This window comes from Patagioenas fasciata, chromosome 1 (assembly GCF_037038585.1).
Source record: "Patagioenas fasciata isolate bPatFas1 chromosome 1, bPatFas1.hap1, whole genome shotgun sequence".
Lineage (NCBI taxonomy): Eukaryota > Metazoa > Chordata > Aves > Columbiformes > Columbidae > Patagioenas > Patagioenas fasciata.
Window position 1 is genome coordinate 85,934,012 of NC_092520.1, and position 15,948 is coordinate 85,949,959.

General features: G+C 46.8%; 1 protein-coding gene across 3 annotated transcripts in view; it reads right to left on the bottom strand.

The window, feature by feature from the left end:
* The window catches only part of ILDR2 (immunoglobulin like domain containing receptor 2), a 42,381-nt gene extending 28,457 nt beyond the window's left edge, over positions 1–13,924 (bottom strand). The window contains exons 1-3 of one of the 3 annotated variants that reach the window (XM_065862696.2): positions 13,431–13,924; positions 4,012–4,344; positions 2,822–2,941 (exon numbers count right to left, since the gene is read on the bottom strand). In XM_065862696.2, the coding sequence (XP_065718768.1) occupies positions 2,822–2,941; positions 4,012–4,344; positions 13,431–13,476 (499 nt within the window). In that variant the 5' untranslated portion in view covers positions 13,477–13,924. Of the gene's footprint in view, positions 1–2,821; positions 2,942–4,011; positions 4,345–11,436; positions 11,604–13,430 lie in introns of those variants that run through there. The other 2 variants (XM_065862695.2, XM_071810047.1) reach the window with 2 other exon arrangements.
* Between the last annotated feature and the right edge of the window lie 2,024 nt (positions 13,925–15,948).

Below are 15,948 nucleotides of genomic sequence, written 5' to 3' on the forward strand. Positions count from 1 at the left end.
TCCCATCATGACCCAGGCTGACTGGCTACTTAGACTTCACTGGAAGTCTCTGTGACCGCTTCCCTAAAAAAAACGGAATACTGTAATTTGCTCAGGTTTTGGATTTTGTTCCCAGTTCTGATAAAGCAGCTTTTGACCAACTTTTAATGGTGCAATTCACTGCACAAAAGCAGGATACTTCACTTCTAGCTAAGCAAATTTCCATTAATTTATTAATGCTATTCAGTATCCACCATTTTTGCCTCTCAAATCTTTCAACGTTTCTACATTATATACGACTACCTGTCCAGCAGTATCTTTCTCTAGCCAAAACATATCTTTCATCTTGGTATTCACATAAAACCAGTTGAAGGGATTTTTTCCTATTTCCTTTTCCGTTCTGATTTTACTGTCTTCCCCCACTGATAACATGAGCGGGCAGAACCTCTGCTCTATTCAAAATTCTAACTGATGCTTAAATCATGCAGCAGCCCCAAAATAAGCACTGTAAATTATAGTTGAAAGACCACTGTCATCCAAGAGCAAACAGCAACGTGCTGCGGGAATTGTAGCGTCTCTTGCAGACACTATCCCTCCACTGCTTCAATCACTCTAACAGGCAATCTCGGTTCCACTCAAAGAGCGCCAAACAAAACTCTTTTACTGCATGTCCCCTAGGACTGCAGAATCACGCCGATCTACACCTGTACTTACTGTTTCCCCGCAAGTCACTCACACTTAGCAGAGCAGTGGGATGGAATAAAAAATGTCCCAAATGCCAAAATATTAAGAAATGGTATTTTTACCACTGGTTGCTTCCTCCTTTAGCCATCAACAGGTAGAGGTAAAGGAATACCATCGAAAGAAGGAGGGAAGGAGGGAGGGAAGGAGGGAGGGAAGGAGGGAGGGAAGGAGGGAGGGAAGGAGGGAAGGAAGGAGGGAAGGAAGGAGGGAAGGAAGGAGGGAAGGAAGGAGGGAAGGAGGGAGGGAAGGAGGGAGGGAAGGAGGGAGGGAAGGAGGGAGGGAAGGAGGGAGGGAAGGAAAGAAAATGGGTAGGTAACCTGGAATTGCTCCTAAAGCTGGAATGTTGCCTCCATACACACTACCCAGGAAAAGAAATACACACAAGTTGCACCAAACAGCATGAGGCAGAACGAAGTATGCCCACGACAAGTATGCTTTCATGCTGCTGCCAAACTTAGAGTACTGCACAAAGTGCAAGGGCAGACGCACAGGCTGTAATGAACAGAAGAGCAGATGTGGTCAAGGTAATGCAACCTATGCTGTTTCCTCCACAAAGAACCGGGGCTGGGGACATCATCAAACCAGCCTCAGAGGTGAGGATTTCTTTGTTTTCCCCTGCCACAGTCTTTTGTACACACTGAAAAACAGATTCTTCCTGTTACCATGGCACTGTTTCATCACTGGTATCTGAGCACAGTTGTAGACACAGGTAACAGAAGACATCGAATCCTGGACAGGAAGGCGAAGAAGGGACAAAATTCAGCAGCCCTTCATGACGCAGTCACAGTCAGCTCCTCTGGAGAGGCTACGTAACAGCTACAACTGCCACTTGGCAGAGATAACCTCACCTGAACCAACACAGGTCAGTCTTGGGCCTGTTATTAACTAGCATATGAACAGTCACACTGGATTTAGACAGGGGCATGACATTGTCTCTAATTGTCCATTGCTTGACTGGCACCTGAAGGAGTGAGGGCAGGTGATGGCACTGTTATAGTCACTCACCCAAGCAATTCAATCTGGTTTACTTTGTGATGACAACCACAGTTCCAAATAAACTCTGACCTTAGCCATGACAGTAAGGGCACTTAGCAAACATGTTCTACCATATGCCTCTACATATAACCTACACACTATAGACCCAAGCTTTTAAACATTTCCTCCACAGAATGTACAGAATCTACAGACCCAAGAACTATGCAAGTACGCTGACCAAACATTGGTGTCAGCAGGTCTTAATGTAAGTTGAAGAAAACTCATCTTACTCTCCTGGGGCAGTGCAGGGTGAAGTATTACAGCTGGCTCAAGGCAGTGTCAACAAATGCACCTGAAAGGCCCATCCCATTCCCTCTAGCTGGGATGGGTGCTTTATTGACCTTCACAGTTGAGCTGGGCTGTGGAAGCCATCGCTGAAAGCTAACCCTATGAACAGGAAAGAAACTGATTCTGGTCAGCACACTGCTCAAGGGAGCTTAAAAGAAACACAGCACCAAGTATGCATACCACACAGAGGATAGGTCCTTTCCGTGGCAGTAACAGCTTAGATCTCATTAGGGTGCTCGTGAAACTGCACCTCTAACTGGACAAGTATAATTAGGCAAACAGAAAATCTCACAAATTGACATACTCAAGCAGAAAAACACAGTGCTGCCTGACATCCTCACAGGTCAGAAGAGTGGGACGAAGAGAATGTTAAGACTGCAAAAAGCATATGACTCGATGTCTTCTGGGTGTTTATTTTTAAAAGACTCTGTCTCAAGTGTTCACTTTGCTGCAAGTTTTTTGTTTTATGCCTCAAAACCAAGGGTTCTGACTTTCCACAGTCCTGCACTTTCTGTAGTCATTTACGCCTGTGTAACGTGTGAGCTGTGTGGGTGTAAACATTACTATTTTTGTTTGGTAGCATTTGCCACCCACTTCGCCTAGGTGTGAATGACTGCACAAGGTGCAAGGAAATGGTGCAGGTACTGCAGGAACTGTTTTACATAGATCTTACACCCATAGTAATATGGTGCACAGATGGGTGGACAGAGAGAGAGAGCAGAAGGAAAAACATATCAGCTATCTGCTGAAAAAGCAACCTGGCAAGAGGTCTTACCAAGCACAAGTAGCTCCACCGCTTCTTCATTCTTGCCTTCCACATCATCCGGTGTGATAATAAGGCAGTAATAGAGCCCACTGTCTCCCCACATCAACTTCCCAATCTGAAGGTCTGCATCTGAAAGGCAAAAAAGAAAAGTCAGGCTTTCCCTCCAACACCTATAGAGTGAAATGATGAAAGCACTGGGTCTGTCTCCATGTCCCAAATCCATTTCATTTCCTTACTAAGAAGAGGATTTAACCTTATCCAGAATATCACAGTATTCAGTAAAAATAACAGGCTCAGGACTCTGTGGCTCTAAGTAGGAAGACACGTAATGCCACAGAGGCAGCTCACTCTGCAAGTGCCGAGAGCAGAAGGGGTAACTAATGTCGATCTCTGTCCATCCTATCACCTAGGGCCTGGAATCCCAACAGCTGAGATTGCATGTTGTGCAAGAAGGGCTTAGACAGTGTCTCCACAGCCATCCACTGGAGATAAAGGAAAACACTCCCCCTTGCTGAGGCTGATCCCTTGTTCTCCACATCAAGGAGCCTCCACTTCTGGTTAGATGGTCTCCTGAGTCAAGCAGAAGCCTTGTATTTTGAGGGACAAGGTTTCTCACACAGCCTTCCAGATCAAATATTTAAGAACCCTGCTATCCCCCACCTCCACCCAACTTGACTTCACCCCATTGAAATCTTCTCCCTTCACACTGCTCAAGGCTGTGAGAGTTTAGGTTCATGATGGGGTAAGCTGGTAAAGTCCAGAATTGAGCAAACATGAGATGTAGGATAATTTCAGTATTTTGGAACTGGGGAAAAAAAATCAGTGGAGTTTGCAAGGAAGAAAAATCTAGACTGCAGAGACTGAATTCATTCCTCTCTTGCTGGCACCACTTTGGTAAAAAAAAATCTATATACAGAGCAATATGCAGAAGCCAGGAATAAAAACCTTCCACTTCACCAGAGAGTAAAGAATACTGCATTAGGGTTGGAGGCCTACATGGAGTGGGATGAAGGGAAACACCAAAGGAACTGACATTGGAGCCTAGGGTTGGCTGGTCGAAACCTAAATGTCTGACACAACTGCTTCCAGCACCCTTTTCTGTGGGAGTTAACTGATCAATTACTGCCAGCCTCCAGTATCCCAAATTGCTAAGGGTCCATTCCAACCCCCATGAAGCATCACAAGGGCAGTAGAGTTACCGTGGACAATGCTGATATCTCTTTCCTTATAGAAGTCCCCTATAGTAACGGCAGATCCTTGTTTGGAGGCCACAACACGGACTGTCCTCCTGCTGTCCACACAGTCCAAGTAGGGATCCCAGTCCAGGTTCCTCTTGCTCATTGTTTGTACACCAGAAGTCGCCATACCCAAAGCTTCTCCCATCCGGTCCTGGCAGTAAGATTTAAACCTCCACTGTACCACGGCTGGTTGGGTGGAAGAAGTAGAGAAATGGCAGCGAAGCAGAGCAGGCTGAAACAACATTGCCACCTTCTTCTTCTCAGGCACGGTAACCTGCAACCCTTCCACGTCAGCTAAAAGACAAAAACATCAGTGTCATACGCCTCAGTATTGCTTGAAGAGGGAGCTACTGCATTTTATCATAGCATCATTCTCCCCACATACATAAAATTTAAATGTCCATCTGCTTCAGGTGCTAGGGTGCAATATGCCTCAATGTATATAAGCACAGATGTTGGCAGTGGAAGTAAGTCTGTTTTTTTCATAACCTACAGACACAAGGAAGAACACGGCACGATGGGGCTGAAGGTTCAAATCCTTATGCACTGCTGAGACCCTAACACAGTGGCATGATGATTCTCAGCTTCTGTGGCAGGTTCACAGATAAGGAAGAGATAGCTTAGGGATGGTCATACTACACTTCTACAGTGGGTCAGCCAAGGGGCCAGATCCTGAGTTCATCATAATCCCAGTACAGAATAAGTCACTCTCCTGCCAATTTTGGTGGCATCGCACCTCCTCTTTAAAGTCAGGCAGCACACAGTGCCTGGCCCAGCCCATTGTACACTGGTGCCCAGTTAGTGCTGCTTGCTCTGCCAAACTCTAGAGATGCATGAAGGAGTGGATCCAAATCGCATAGCTCCTGCCAGGGCTGGCATGTAGCACTGACAGAAATTGCTTCATGTGGGAGGTGGGGAGAAAAATGGCCCAAACACTCAAGTTTTTCACAGTCCCAGAGAGAAGATGGATCTCCACACATAATGTCTATCTAGCAGCTGACGGGAGAGCAGCAGCCTGGAGCTGATGTATTAAAGGCTCAGAGAAGATGCATGGGACTGCTATCACATCCTTGTGTAGCTTAGGGAGAAGCCAAGAGTCAGTGAGCAATGCCGGCAGAGAGGCCTCAGGAGAGCGAGGTACTCCATCTACCCACAGGGGAACAGCCGAAACCTCCCACACATGCCCTTCATTGCTTCCCTCCTTGTGCTGCGGGCAGCAATGATTGGGAGGCCTTACACAACATGAGAAACACATGGTGACACTTTCCCAAGCAGGGATGTGCTGGTCTGTGGAGGCACAGAAACAGCTCAGGAGCAAGATGGGAGCATCTAAGAGAGAGGATGTTCCCAACCAGGGACACCCTCTGCAGCTGAGGAGTAGGAGGGACTGACTGCAGTGGTTTGTATGAGAAAAGGGAACCAGTTTCAGTACGGGCAATATTGATGATGGCAGCTCCCTATACCCGGTTACCACACACCCCAAGGCCCAGAGCAGTGCACAGTGAAAAAGAGAACAAGACCCAAGAGCATAAAGCAGAAGAGGATATTTATACCACATTAGATCAACTGATGGACCTAGGGGAAGCTTAAGGAGGAATGAAAGACTGAAGACAAAGAAAGGTTTCCTGATGTTGGGAAGTAGTACAAGAGAAGGGCAAATGCCAAGAAAGGAAACAGAGTAAGGACAAGGTATCAAGGTAAGTATAGGAAGCAGAAGGATAAGCAGGATGACTTCATAGAAGCAGGAAGCTTATATTCAGCTGGAAGAAGCTGAAGGTGGTGTCTCAGTCTAGGTCAAAATAATTTCAAAAGGCTGGAGCCAGGTTGCAGGAGATTAAGACATTATGTAGAGACAAGAGGAAATGGAGGCAGCAAAAATAAACCACCCACTCCAGAAACCAGAGATGAAAAGTAGATGGAAGCTGGCAAAAGAAAGTGAAATGACAGGAGATATCTTTAGGATGGGGAAAAAAAAAGGCATAGACTAAAGCACTGGAGCTTAAAACAGAGAGCAATAAATGCATCAACAATATGACAGCAGCAGGCACAAAGGAACAAGGTCAAGTTGTTTCAGACCTGAAAGACAGAAGCAAGAAAAGATACCATGATCAGAAGTCAGAACCAAAGGGAAGTGGAGATGTTGGACCAACACTGAATATTCATTTCAACAAGTTATCAGTGTCCAAACTATAAACCACAATGAAGTCTTTAAACACCTGTCAGAGGATAAAAACACTGTATGGACAGACCCTAGGGGAAAGCATATTTCAGAGAAGCAAGATGGTCACTGATATTAACAAATATTTACTGATCTAGGGGGGATTTGACTCCGGGTACTACTACGTGAAGGCTTGCAGCACACAAGGGGGCTATGGCATTTGCACAAGAATGGGATATTATGCAATTTGTACTTGTGCCATGTGGAAGTTGCACAGGAGATGGCATCAGTTTTGCCAGAAGTGGTTGGACCCAAATTCAAACACTGAAGTGTGGGTGTTCTCAAGAATACCACGAAACACAGCTGAGGTCCCAACAAGATGCTCCTATGGGAGAGGCAGGGGCATGTAGCAGCTCCTCCACTTTCCCGAGGCATAGGCAGAGAAATAACTCAGGAAGTGGTAGCTGGGACGGTTCTGCTAGGCTGCCTGTTCCCAGGGAAGAGTGGGTCCATGTGGCACTAAGAGAATGTCACTACTTGCTTCTTAAGGTGAACCAAGTGATGACATTGTCTTATTCTCTCCTCTCCAGAGACCTGTGCTTCCCAGGTTGCATCTGAATGCAAGAGAAATTACTAACACCTTGAAAAATGAATGAGTCCAGGTCAGACCTGTATCTGGCAACTCTGTGTCTGACCCCATGCAGTGTGTGGCCAAAGCCAGCATGTGACACAGACTGGTCAAGTGACTCATCACATTACTTCAGCTTCAGGGATAAAACAGTGACACAGTGAATATTTAAATCTTTCCCTTGTGAACGAAGTGCACTGCTTAGTAAACACAGTGCTTTCAGCTAACCATGCTCCATAGCCCTCCTTCCCTGTTAATGAGATTAATGAGTTTGGCAAGCCAGGGACTGCTTTAATAAATGATTAGCTGAGCTTTAGCAAATTCTCATCTGACTAACTTTCCCCACCCCATACCCATGTGAATGTCTATATCAAGAAAAGAAAAGCAGCTTTTGGGAAAACACTTTTTCTACCCAAGAGCATTTGGGACATGTGCAGTAAATTATCTGGCATCTTCTATATCCTATCCCAAGCTCTTTATTAACTTTTAAACTATTATTTTCGGATCCTTTCCAGAAATAGCATTTAAGAGCAACCCAGTGCCTCAGATTGAAAGACTGGAGCAGTGGAAACTCTACATCTATTTAAGTCAGATTATATATAATTATATATGGCTGAACTGGGAAATTATACACCTGTTATTTCCTCTGCCAAAAAAAGAGACTGGAATTGATTCACGTAATATGTCACTGCTGTAGCAGTGTCCATCAAAAAGGCCAGCAGGATGTTCAACTGCCTGAAGACAAAATGGTGGTTTCACATGTCATTTATGTCCATGCACGTGAATTATAAAGGTCTGCTTAGGACTTCCTCAACTTCAAGAAGAAACTGCTGACCTCAAAAATCTTCAAGAAACGAGCCAAGATAAGAAAAGCCTCAGATGTATCACAGGACAGAACTCCGGGCTGGTTATACAGTAGAGCAAAAAAAAGAGTGAAAGATGTAAAAAAAGATGACAAGCTTAGTGACAGCATCATGGTAGCTCTTGGTCTAGTTTAATACAAGCAGGACTAAAAAGAAACTGAATTGTGCTCTGCTATGTTTTGACTAATGCAGACAGAGCAAGATTAGCCCTTATTTCAAAATCATCATGGAAATATAATTCCTGCACTCCAGAGAAGCAACCTGTTCATTGTGAATTTCACAATGTTTGAACTTTCACAAGAAAAATCTAGCTTGTGGGAGTCTCATGACTACATGACAATTTTGCTTTCCTTCTTTCTTGTTCTCCTAAATCCCAAGAAAAAAAGCTCTGGAAATATTAATCAAGTGCATCCTAAAAATACAGATATTCTTACTCTCAGAAAATAAACGGAATCCAGTGGTTTGTGTGTCTGTGCATGTGTATATATACACTCCCAGGGAAAGAGCTTAAAAATAATCACACTTCAGAAATATAATTGTATGGGTTTTGTCTGTTTCTCATTGGCAATGTGTGTTTGTATCCCTTCTGTGATTCTCTTCCTGAACTGTCCTCAGATTATGCATTCAAACTATGCAATCAACATTACACACAAGCTATTGATAATACATTTTAGTGGTGATTAAAGAAAATTCCAGGAAGTGATTATAGAGGGGGATATTTGTAAGGGCGCATTTGAGCCTTGTGAGCCTGATCTTCATAAGCGCCTTTCATGAGTAAAAGAGAGAAGGCAACTGAGAGTTGATAGTTTAGGCTCTTGCTTTTCTCTTGCCCTCCAGAGAAGCCTTTGCCTCCCTGAGGCTAGATGAATCCCAGGAAGACTTAGCTTCCCTACACAGCCTTAAGTTAGTCTTTTTCAATAGAATCATAGAATGGTTTGGGTTGGAAGGGACCTTAAAGATCATCTAATTAGAATGAAGTTGACCTGAGGCACTAATCCCTGCGAATAATGGCAAAGTCAAATACTGTAGTTCCATGTAATAGGTCTCAGATGGCATCCTTCTAGCACATACGATTTGAATCCAAGAGAAGGCAGCACATGTTATTCTTCAGGTCACCACGGGTCTCCCTATCTGTGCATGCATCACATCTCTTTCATTGCAATTATTTGGCTCACACTACCACTTGCCTGAGGCAGGACAGCTGAAGCTATGAAACTACAAAAACTACATCCCTCGATCTTATGCACCTTTATTGATAGGAGTGGCAGTTTTTCACACAGGAGAACCAAATCCCTGGGCCCTGGACCTCAGGGAAAACTACTCCTAGACCATACCTAAGGGCTCTGGCAGAAAAGCATACTTGCATTAGTAAGAGATACTGCTCCTAGGATAATTTATATCACTTCCCTAAACAAAATAAACTGTTGGACAAAAGGATGCTTCATCTTTCCTTTCTGTGCCTTGGCTACTATGTATCACTTAAGTGTTCTTTCCCCCACTGCTGAATACAGGCACACTATCCACACTTTCAAATGTGGATCAAGCCTGAATCAGTAAGTGCAAATCTGGGCTTGGAGACTGAAAAATCAGAGATGTGTAAACAGGTGAGCAGAGAGACAGGGGAATCACTGAGATTGTGTTATACAGATTGTGTACTCATGCTGGACTAAAGCAAATTCATGCAATTAATCATCAAAAGCCATCACCATCACATTGTGTTGAGTGGCTTACGGGAAATGAATTGGATGTCTTTGTCTGGTTCCTATCAGACTTGTGTTCTTAGCCCTGTGGCCACTAATTGTCCACTTCTTTAGCCAGCAAGAAACCAATGTCTAAATAGGTCAGCTGAAGCTGAGGTGAAAGCATACTACTGCTTTTTACAGTGCTGTAGCAAAACTGAAAATTTCAGTTCACTGTTTAACCTGCAAAGGGGCAAAATCAAAGCAGCTGGAAAAAAGCATGGCCTTGCACTCCCAACACTCACAGAACAGAACCTCAATATGAAAACACTCCATATAGGACACAGCCCAGACTGTAAATTGACCGCCAGCAGACACTGGACTATTCCTTGCTCGTCCCTATCCCCTGTGATGCTGTCCCCCAGATGCCCCATGCTCCTGATTTCTTTAGGGAAGTACACAGCCCTGAAATGGCAAGGACTGCATAAGAGCTTTCACAAGAGCTCAGGACATTTCACGGGCTTTTCTAGGTATCAATCATCACCAGCTTCCTGGCACTCATTACACTCTCTTATAACCTCCTGCCCCTTTCACACATTCACAATAGCCACCCTGGATGTTTTCAGGTGAATTACCTCAGCTTTGGCCACCAGATCAAATCTACCCTGTCTTATTACTGTCTGAAAGCTGTTACAATTGTCAGATGTCTCCTGGTTTACAGTCTTGGTTCAGCATCCCAGACATCAATCCCAGAACTACCACTCAGCAACTGGTCACCATCAGAAGCCTGAGAACAAAGGAAAAGGAATGGGAAGAGCCTCTTCAAGCTGTGTAACACCAAGCCATAACACCTGTCCTTGGGATGGCATTGAGATTTCCACTAGTATCAGTCCCAGCCAAGGTGATCTCACAGGAATAAAAAGAAAAATGTGAGATTTCTTCTGAGTTACACACAGCTTATGCTGTGTTCAGCCAGTCAAGGGAAGTCAGATGAATACTTAAGTCAAGGGAGATAAAACAGTTCATCCATTTCCCTGCCTTCCCAAGAAGTCTGCTCAGTTGGCCAGGAAACGGCAAAGCACAACTGTGCTCGTGCATGCCCCCTCTGCCTGCTCTCCTTAACTGTGGCTGGGAAAGCAGAGGTAGTAAATCTACCCGTCTTTGTACTGTATCATTGCATTGCAGTGGCTCTTCTGCATAGGGAGAGTAAACAGGTATCAAGTGCTAAATTATTGGAGAAAAATTACTTAACAGGGATAGACAGACCACGTTCTAATGTGGACAGTCTTCTAACTGTAATCTTTCCAAGATTAGCCTGAGTCATGAGGCAGAAAAAAATTTGCTCTACTTGTTTGATAGGTAAAATTGGAGCTCTGCCTCCAGTGCAACACCTCTCTAGTTTTAAATGCACTAGGAATGACAGCATTAATAAAAATAATGGTAAATACAAGGGAAGGATTCAGTCTAGAGTAAAGCTGCACTTGGTAGTTTAGAAGAAACAGCTTTACACAGGTGCTTAAGGATACTTGACAAATTGTACCTTCTTTTTCCGGAATGAGAAGAATACAGACCCACGCACATCCTAACACGTGCCACTTCACAGGAAGGAATAAAGGATGACCTGCTCTTCATCCTTCTGCAGTTGTAATTAAACTAGCAGCTTTAGGCACATGGAAGAGCAGGTTAGAAGGAAGAAAAGACAAACCAAATCCACTGTATCTCACCCAGGAATTTTTAAATTGCTATAAGTACAGTGCACAAAACCAAACAGAAGATAAATGCAAGTGCCAAAAATTAAAGACAAACAAAGGACAGAGGGGAATTATTGCTGGGAGGAAAGGAACTGCGAGTGCTGATTAGAAATTTCTCAGCCCATCTCGAGGAGGGAGGAGGGGAGAGAAGGGGGCGAGAGCCTCTCCCTCCTTTTTGCTCCCTTTTGTCTCCCTGCTTCCTCCCCATTTTACACTCTGTCTCTTACCCTGGCCCCTCCACCTCCCAACCCCCACTTCTCTTTCCCAGAGTGGAGTGTACCACTCTGGCTCGATTAGGGCTCCTTACCTTGATGCAGACCTCTCATTCCTTTGTACAGCCACTGGGGAGAGGAAAATTTTGAATCCCCGTTTTCTAGCCTCTCTCCCTTTTCTGTGCAAACACGTTCACGCTGACACGCACACCTTTGCTTATTTGTTTCTCTCAGCCATGAAAAAGGACAGCAGTGCCTGCTCTGTCGCTGGGCAGCAGGGGCCAGGAGGCTGGAGGGGAGCACGCCGACACCGGCTGCCTCCATCTCTCAGCACACGGCTAACCTGTTGCCTGCCGGAAGCCTTTGCCTGCCGGCAGCGGACAGCAGCAGCAGCAGCCAGTCCTGTCTCAAAAACCCAGGACTAGAGGAGACTGGAAGGTCTTCCTACTGCAGCGGTACCTCTCTCTGCATACACCTTGCATGCTCCAAACGGCGGTCGCTGCCAGTTATCATGAACTACCTTTAACGGAGGGAGAAAGGTGTCAACAGCCGAGCTTTTTAGCTTGATGAAAGTCCTGATTTAGCCAGACACGTCCAGATAACAAAGCTCCCTAAAAAGAGGGAGGAATGTTATATCATGTTTATCTACACCCTGTACTCCTTTACCAGTCTCTGGATGATATTTATCAGCATACTATGGCTAGTAGGAGTGGTAGTTGTGGGTGTGCTGGCACTCCAGACCAACTCAGTGAAGTGGGATACATTCGGAAGCAGCCAAATGGCAGGGAGGGAGGCCAGCGGGGAGGATGAGTTGGAAGCTGCCAAAGCCCCAGATGAGGCCGTGAAACCCTGGAAGGGAACAGTAGGCAGGCACCGGTGTTGAAGATGACTCAGAGTGAAAAAGCAAGGAAAGGGGTGGGTGGGTAGTGGGAGAGAGGTGTTATGACTAAAAGCCGAATTTACTGCTTGTGAATCCTAAACCTGAATAGGAAAAGGGAAGAGCCCGAGGTCTTTTTTGTGGGATACATTGGTGGTGGTGGGAAATATATGCCATTTAATGCAAGTGTGTCTGTTACTTCTTTCAGCCTGTAACCAGTCTGCCTGGCTAAGCCAGCCTGCTGCAGCGTTTCCTAAAGCCTCCTGTCTGTGCCTGGCTGCTGCACTGGCCCAGAGGACACAGATCCTGCTGCTGACCTGACAGGGTTCCCTCTTTTTCCCTCATTCCCAGCTGCCCTGCCGCTCTCATTTCGCTGTAATCCCTACCCTCTACTTTCCCTGCTGTCCAGCTCTCAGACGCTGTCCCTTCCTAACTTGTTCCCCCTGCTATCTCCCCATCGCAGAGCCCTCTCTTCTTGCCTCTCCGGCTCCCCTCCTCCTCGCTCAGGGAGGGTTTGCCCGACCTCTTTGAGAGCCGCCCGGGCAAGATATGCTTGGAGAGCTGCACTGGGGGCGGTAGTCCCGTCCTGTGCTCACAAAGGCTTGAGCACAGCTGCACCATCACCGGGAAGGCCGGATCCTGGCGCCCTGGAAGCCGGGGCAGAGGCAAGGCAGCTCCCTCCTTGCACACCCCTGTTAGACGGTGAGTGCGGCCAGGACACCGGGAAAGCACAAGTTCCTGCAATTGTTCCCGGCCCAGCGTGGCCGTGCGGGGGTTGTCACCATCGCCCCTACACCGTGGCCAAGGACACTCTAGCCACCCCCCGAGCTCTTGCTGCTTCCCACCATTCCCGCCGCAAGCTCGCTCCTCTCCACCTCCCCCCCACACCCCGCGATAAACAGTGGCTCAAACGCCCCCTGCACCCTGCGGACCTGCACCCACAGGCCCCCGGCCAGGCAGAAGCCGCCGGCTGCTTTTCCCCGTCCCCAACAGGATCAGTCCTGTCCGAAGTCTCCTCAAACTGCACCGCGGGACGCCCTCGTAAAGACCCTCAGCCCACGCTGGCTCCCTCCGCCGCTACCCTCCCGCAGCCTACCGGGGCATTTCTCCACACCTCCCATTTTCCTCCTAAAGAAAGACGTAGAGCCCGCGGGACACCGCACATGCACGTCGGGGTGGCCGGGATGCCTGTGCCCCCACCCGCGGCCCTACCTGCGAGCCATAGGACAACGATCCAGCCCAAGACGTGCCCATCCATCTTCCCGCTGGCCCCAGCGGCGCGGCGGGCAGGCGGCAGGCGGCAGGCGCGGGGCGGGAGCGCCGCGGGGCGGGTACGACCATGTCGCGGGGCGGTGGGAAAGGCCCGGGGGCGGCCCCGCCCGGCGCGCCCGCAGCCGCTCCGCCAGCCGCCTCTCCACAGAGCCGGCCGGGCTGGTGGCGAGCGACAACGCCGTGTGGCTCCGCTCCGCTCCTCCCCCGGCGGCGGCCGGGGGGACCGCTTCGCAAGGCCGCCCCCGCGGCTGTCCGGGCGCGGCGGCAGGCAGGGACAACGCGGCGTGGTTGGGACGGTGGGCGCCGCTACCGGGAGGCAAGCGGAGGGGGCACGGCTTCCCGAAACTACTTCCCTCCCTCCGGCAAAGGCGAGTTTCGGCTGGCAGGTGCCGCTGGGGGGTTGCCGCCGGGGGGCCGCCGGAGCTCTCCTCGGCCCACGGGCATCCCGGCACGCTTCTTTGCAACTACTTCAGGCGCCGAGCTCAGAGCGGCACGCAGCTCCCGGCTCCCCCCGGGCCGTGCAGTGGCCTCTGCCGTGGCCCCGTCCAGGCTTACAGCTTCTTTAGTAAGCACGTAAAAATGTCCAGTCTGATAATCTATCCTCCTCAAATTAACCAAATGTGTACCTTGGGAAATGCATGTAGCCTGTTCCAATTCTGAGTTTCCCTGGGGTTTCCATTTCCAGCATGGGCACTGCGACTAATTACTGCAATTTTAGATAAAGAGGGGATATAATTTTAGACGAAGAGGAGGTGTTCTGGCAGTTAACAACGGACAGCTGAGTTGTGGGGTGTTAAATTTTAATGCCAACAAGATATTGGAGGGGGATGTAAGTTTTTTGGAAGGAAAGGGAGAGCCAACTAGAAATACAGCTAAAGCAGATCATTTTTTAAAAAAAATTATGTTGCTCTGAAATTAAATGGTCCTGAGCACAGCGGACCCACATGTGTACATATCTACTGTGCTTAAAACTTCTAAACTTTCTGAGAAAGCTAAATAAATCAGTGAATTATTCATAGACCTAGTGCTGGCTAAACAGCAGCATGCTTTCTTTGGTGGCTCAGCACCAAAGAGAAGCACCTTACGACACAGCATTCACCATTCCCAGAATCCAGCACCTTTTGCACGTTGTTCATCTTCAGGCATTTTTCTTTCAGAGGCTTGGCTGGTGTTTGTAACCAAAGTTTGCATTCTGCAAATGTTGATGATCCACATGGGAGATGGGAGTAGTCTTCGGCTTCTCATCTGGAATCTGCCAAAGAACATAAACAATTCTGATTTTCTAACACAAAGCTGGGCCCCAGAAGGGAGCTGCACTAGGTGTGTCCCGCTACTAAAGGCAGGGTGCACAGAGATGCCTTACGGTAAAATGGCACAAGCCATTTGCATTCTAGCAGGTATTTTCCAGTTGCCTGTAGATTCCTCATAATTTTGCCTTTCAGACTGAACTTCTCTACAGGCAAGATAAGCTTTTTTCCAAAAGCATGAATAAAAATCGATCAATAATTTCTGAGTGAAAAAGCAAAACAGCATGTTTGCTATGATAAAAGATGTGTTGAAACATTTGCGTTGTTTTTGAACAGTTGTAGTCGCTCTGTTAATATAGTTAAAGTGGAACTAAGCAAGGAGACAATCCCTAGGCAGGCAATCTGTTTTTAAGTGTTTTATTCAGAGGTATTCAATGTTATTTAAAAACACTTTTCACATAGAAGTTTATTTTTATCTAACATTGCTTTAAAAAAAAATACACACCCACTGCAGTCAGTGCCCCGATGTCCCTCTGACCTGATACATCATGAGTTTAACTGTTTTGCAGTACTAGCTAAAAGCCACTATTAAGAGCTATGACCCTGTTATACTATATAGTGTACATACATAACAGCACACAGTGCCGCTCTCCTGCAGCACACAGTGATCTGATATCCCACTGCTTTTGTGCATACTTGCAGGCAACGTAGAAACTCTCATTAAGGCCACAACTTCAGCCTCAAGAAATACATGTAGTTCCAGAAAGCTCAGATGGAGCTATAATACTTTGCGCCAGCTGGGGACCTGCCTCACCATTGTTATGTATCCATAGGGTATAATCCATGAAGGTTTGTTTGGGTTGAATTAAGACTCCTAAAAGGTGAACACAAAGCTATTTTTTCTCTCCCTTCCTTAACCGTTTTTCCTGATAACCCTCAAAATTTCAAGTGAAATCCTGCTGCCTTGCCTTTCTGTAACTTAATTGGCCAGGAGTCTGATCCAGAGTTTCCTGAGACAATGTTGATATTATCTCATATGTTTAACTTTGGGAGCAGTACAATCCCTTATGCGTCACTATTGTTAGCTACTCGTAGGGGTTTTTTTTAATCTACTCCAGCTTTTGCAAATAAATTTGGCATACATCAGTTTAGCAAAACTTTTGACTCACAACAAAGGAAGGAAAGATTTTCAATACAAGGAAGCACCATTG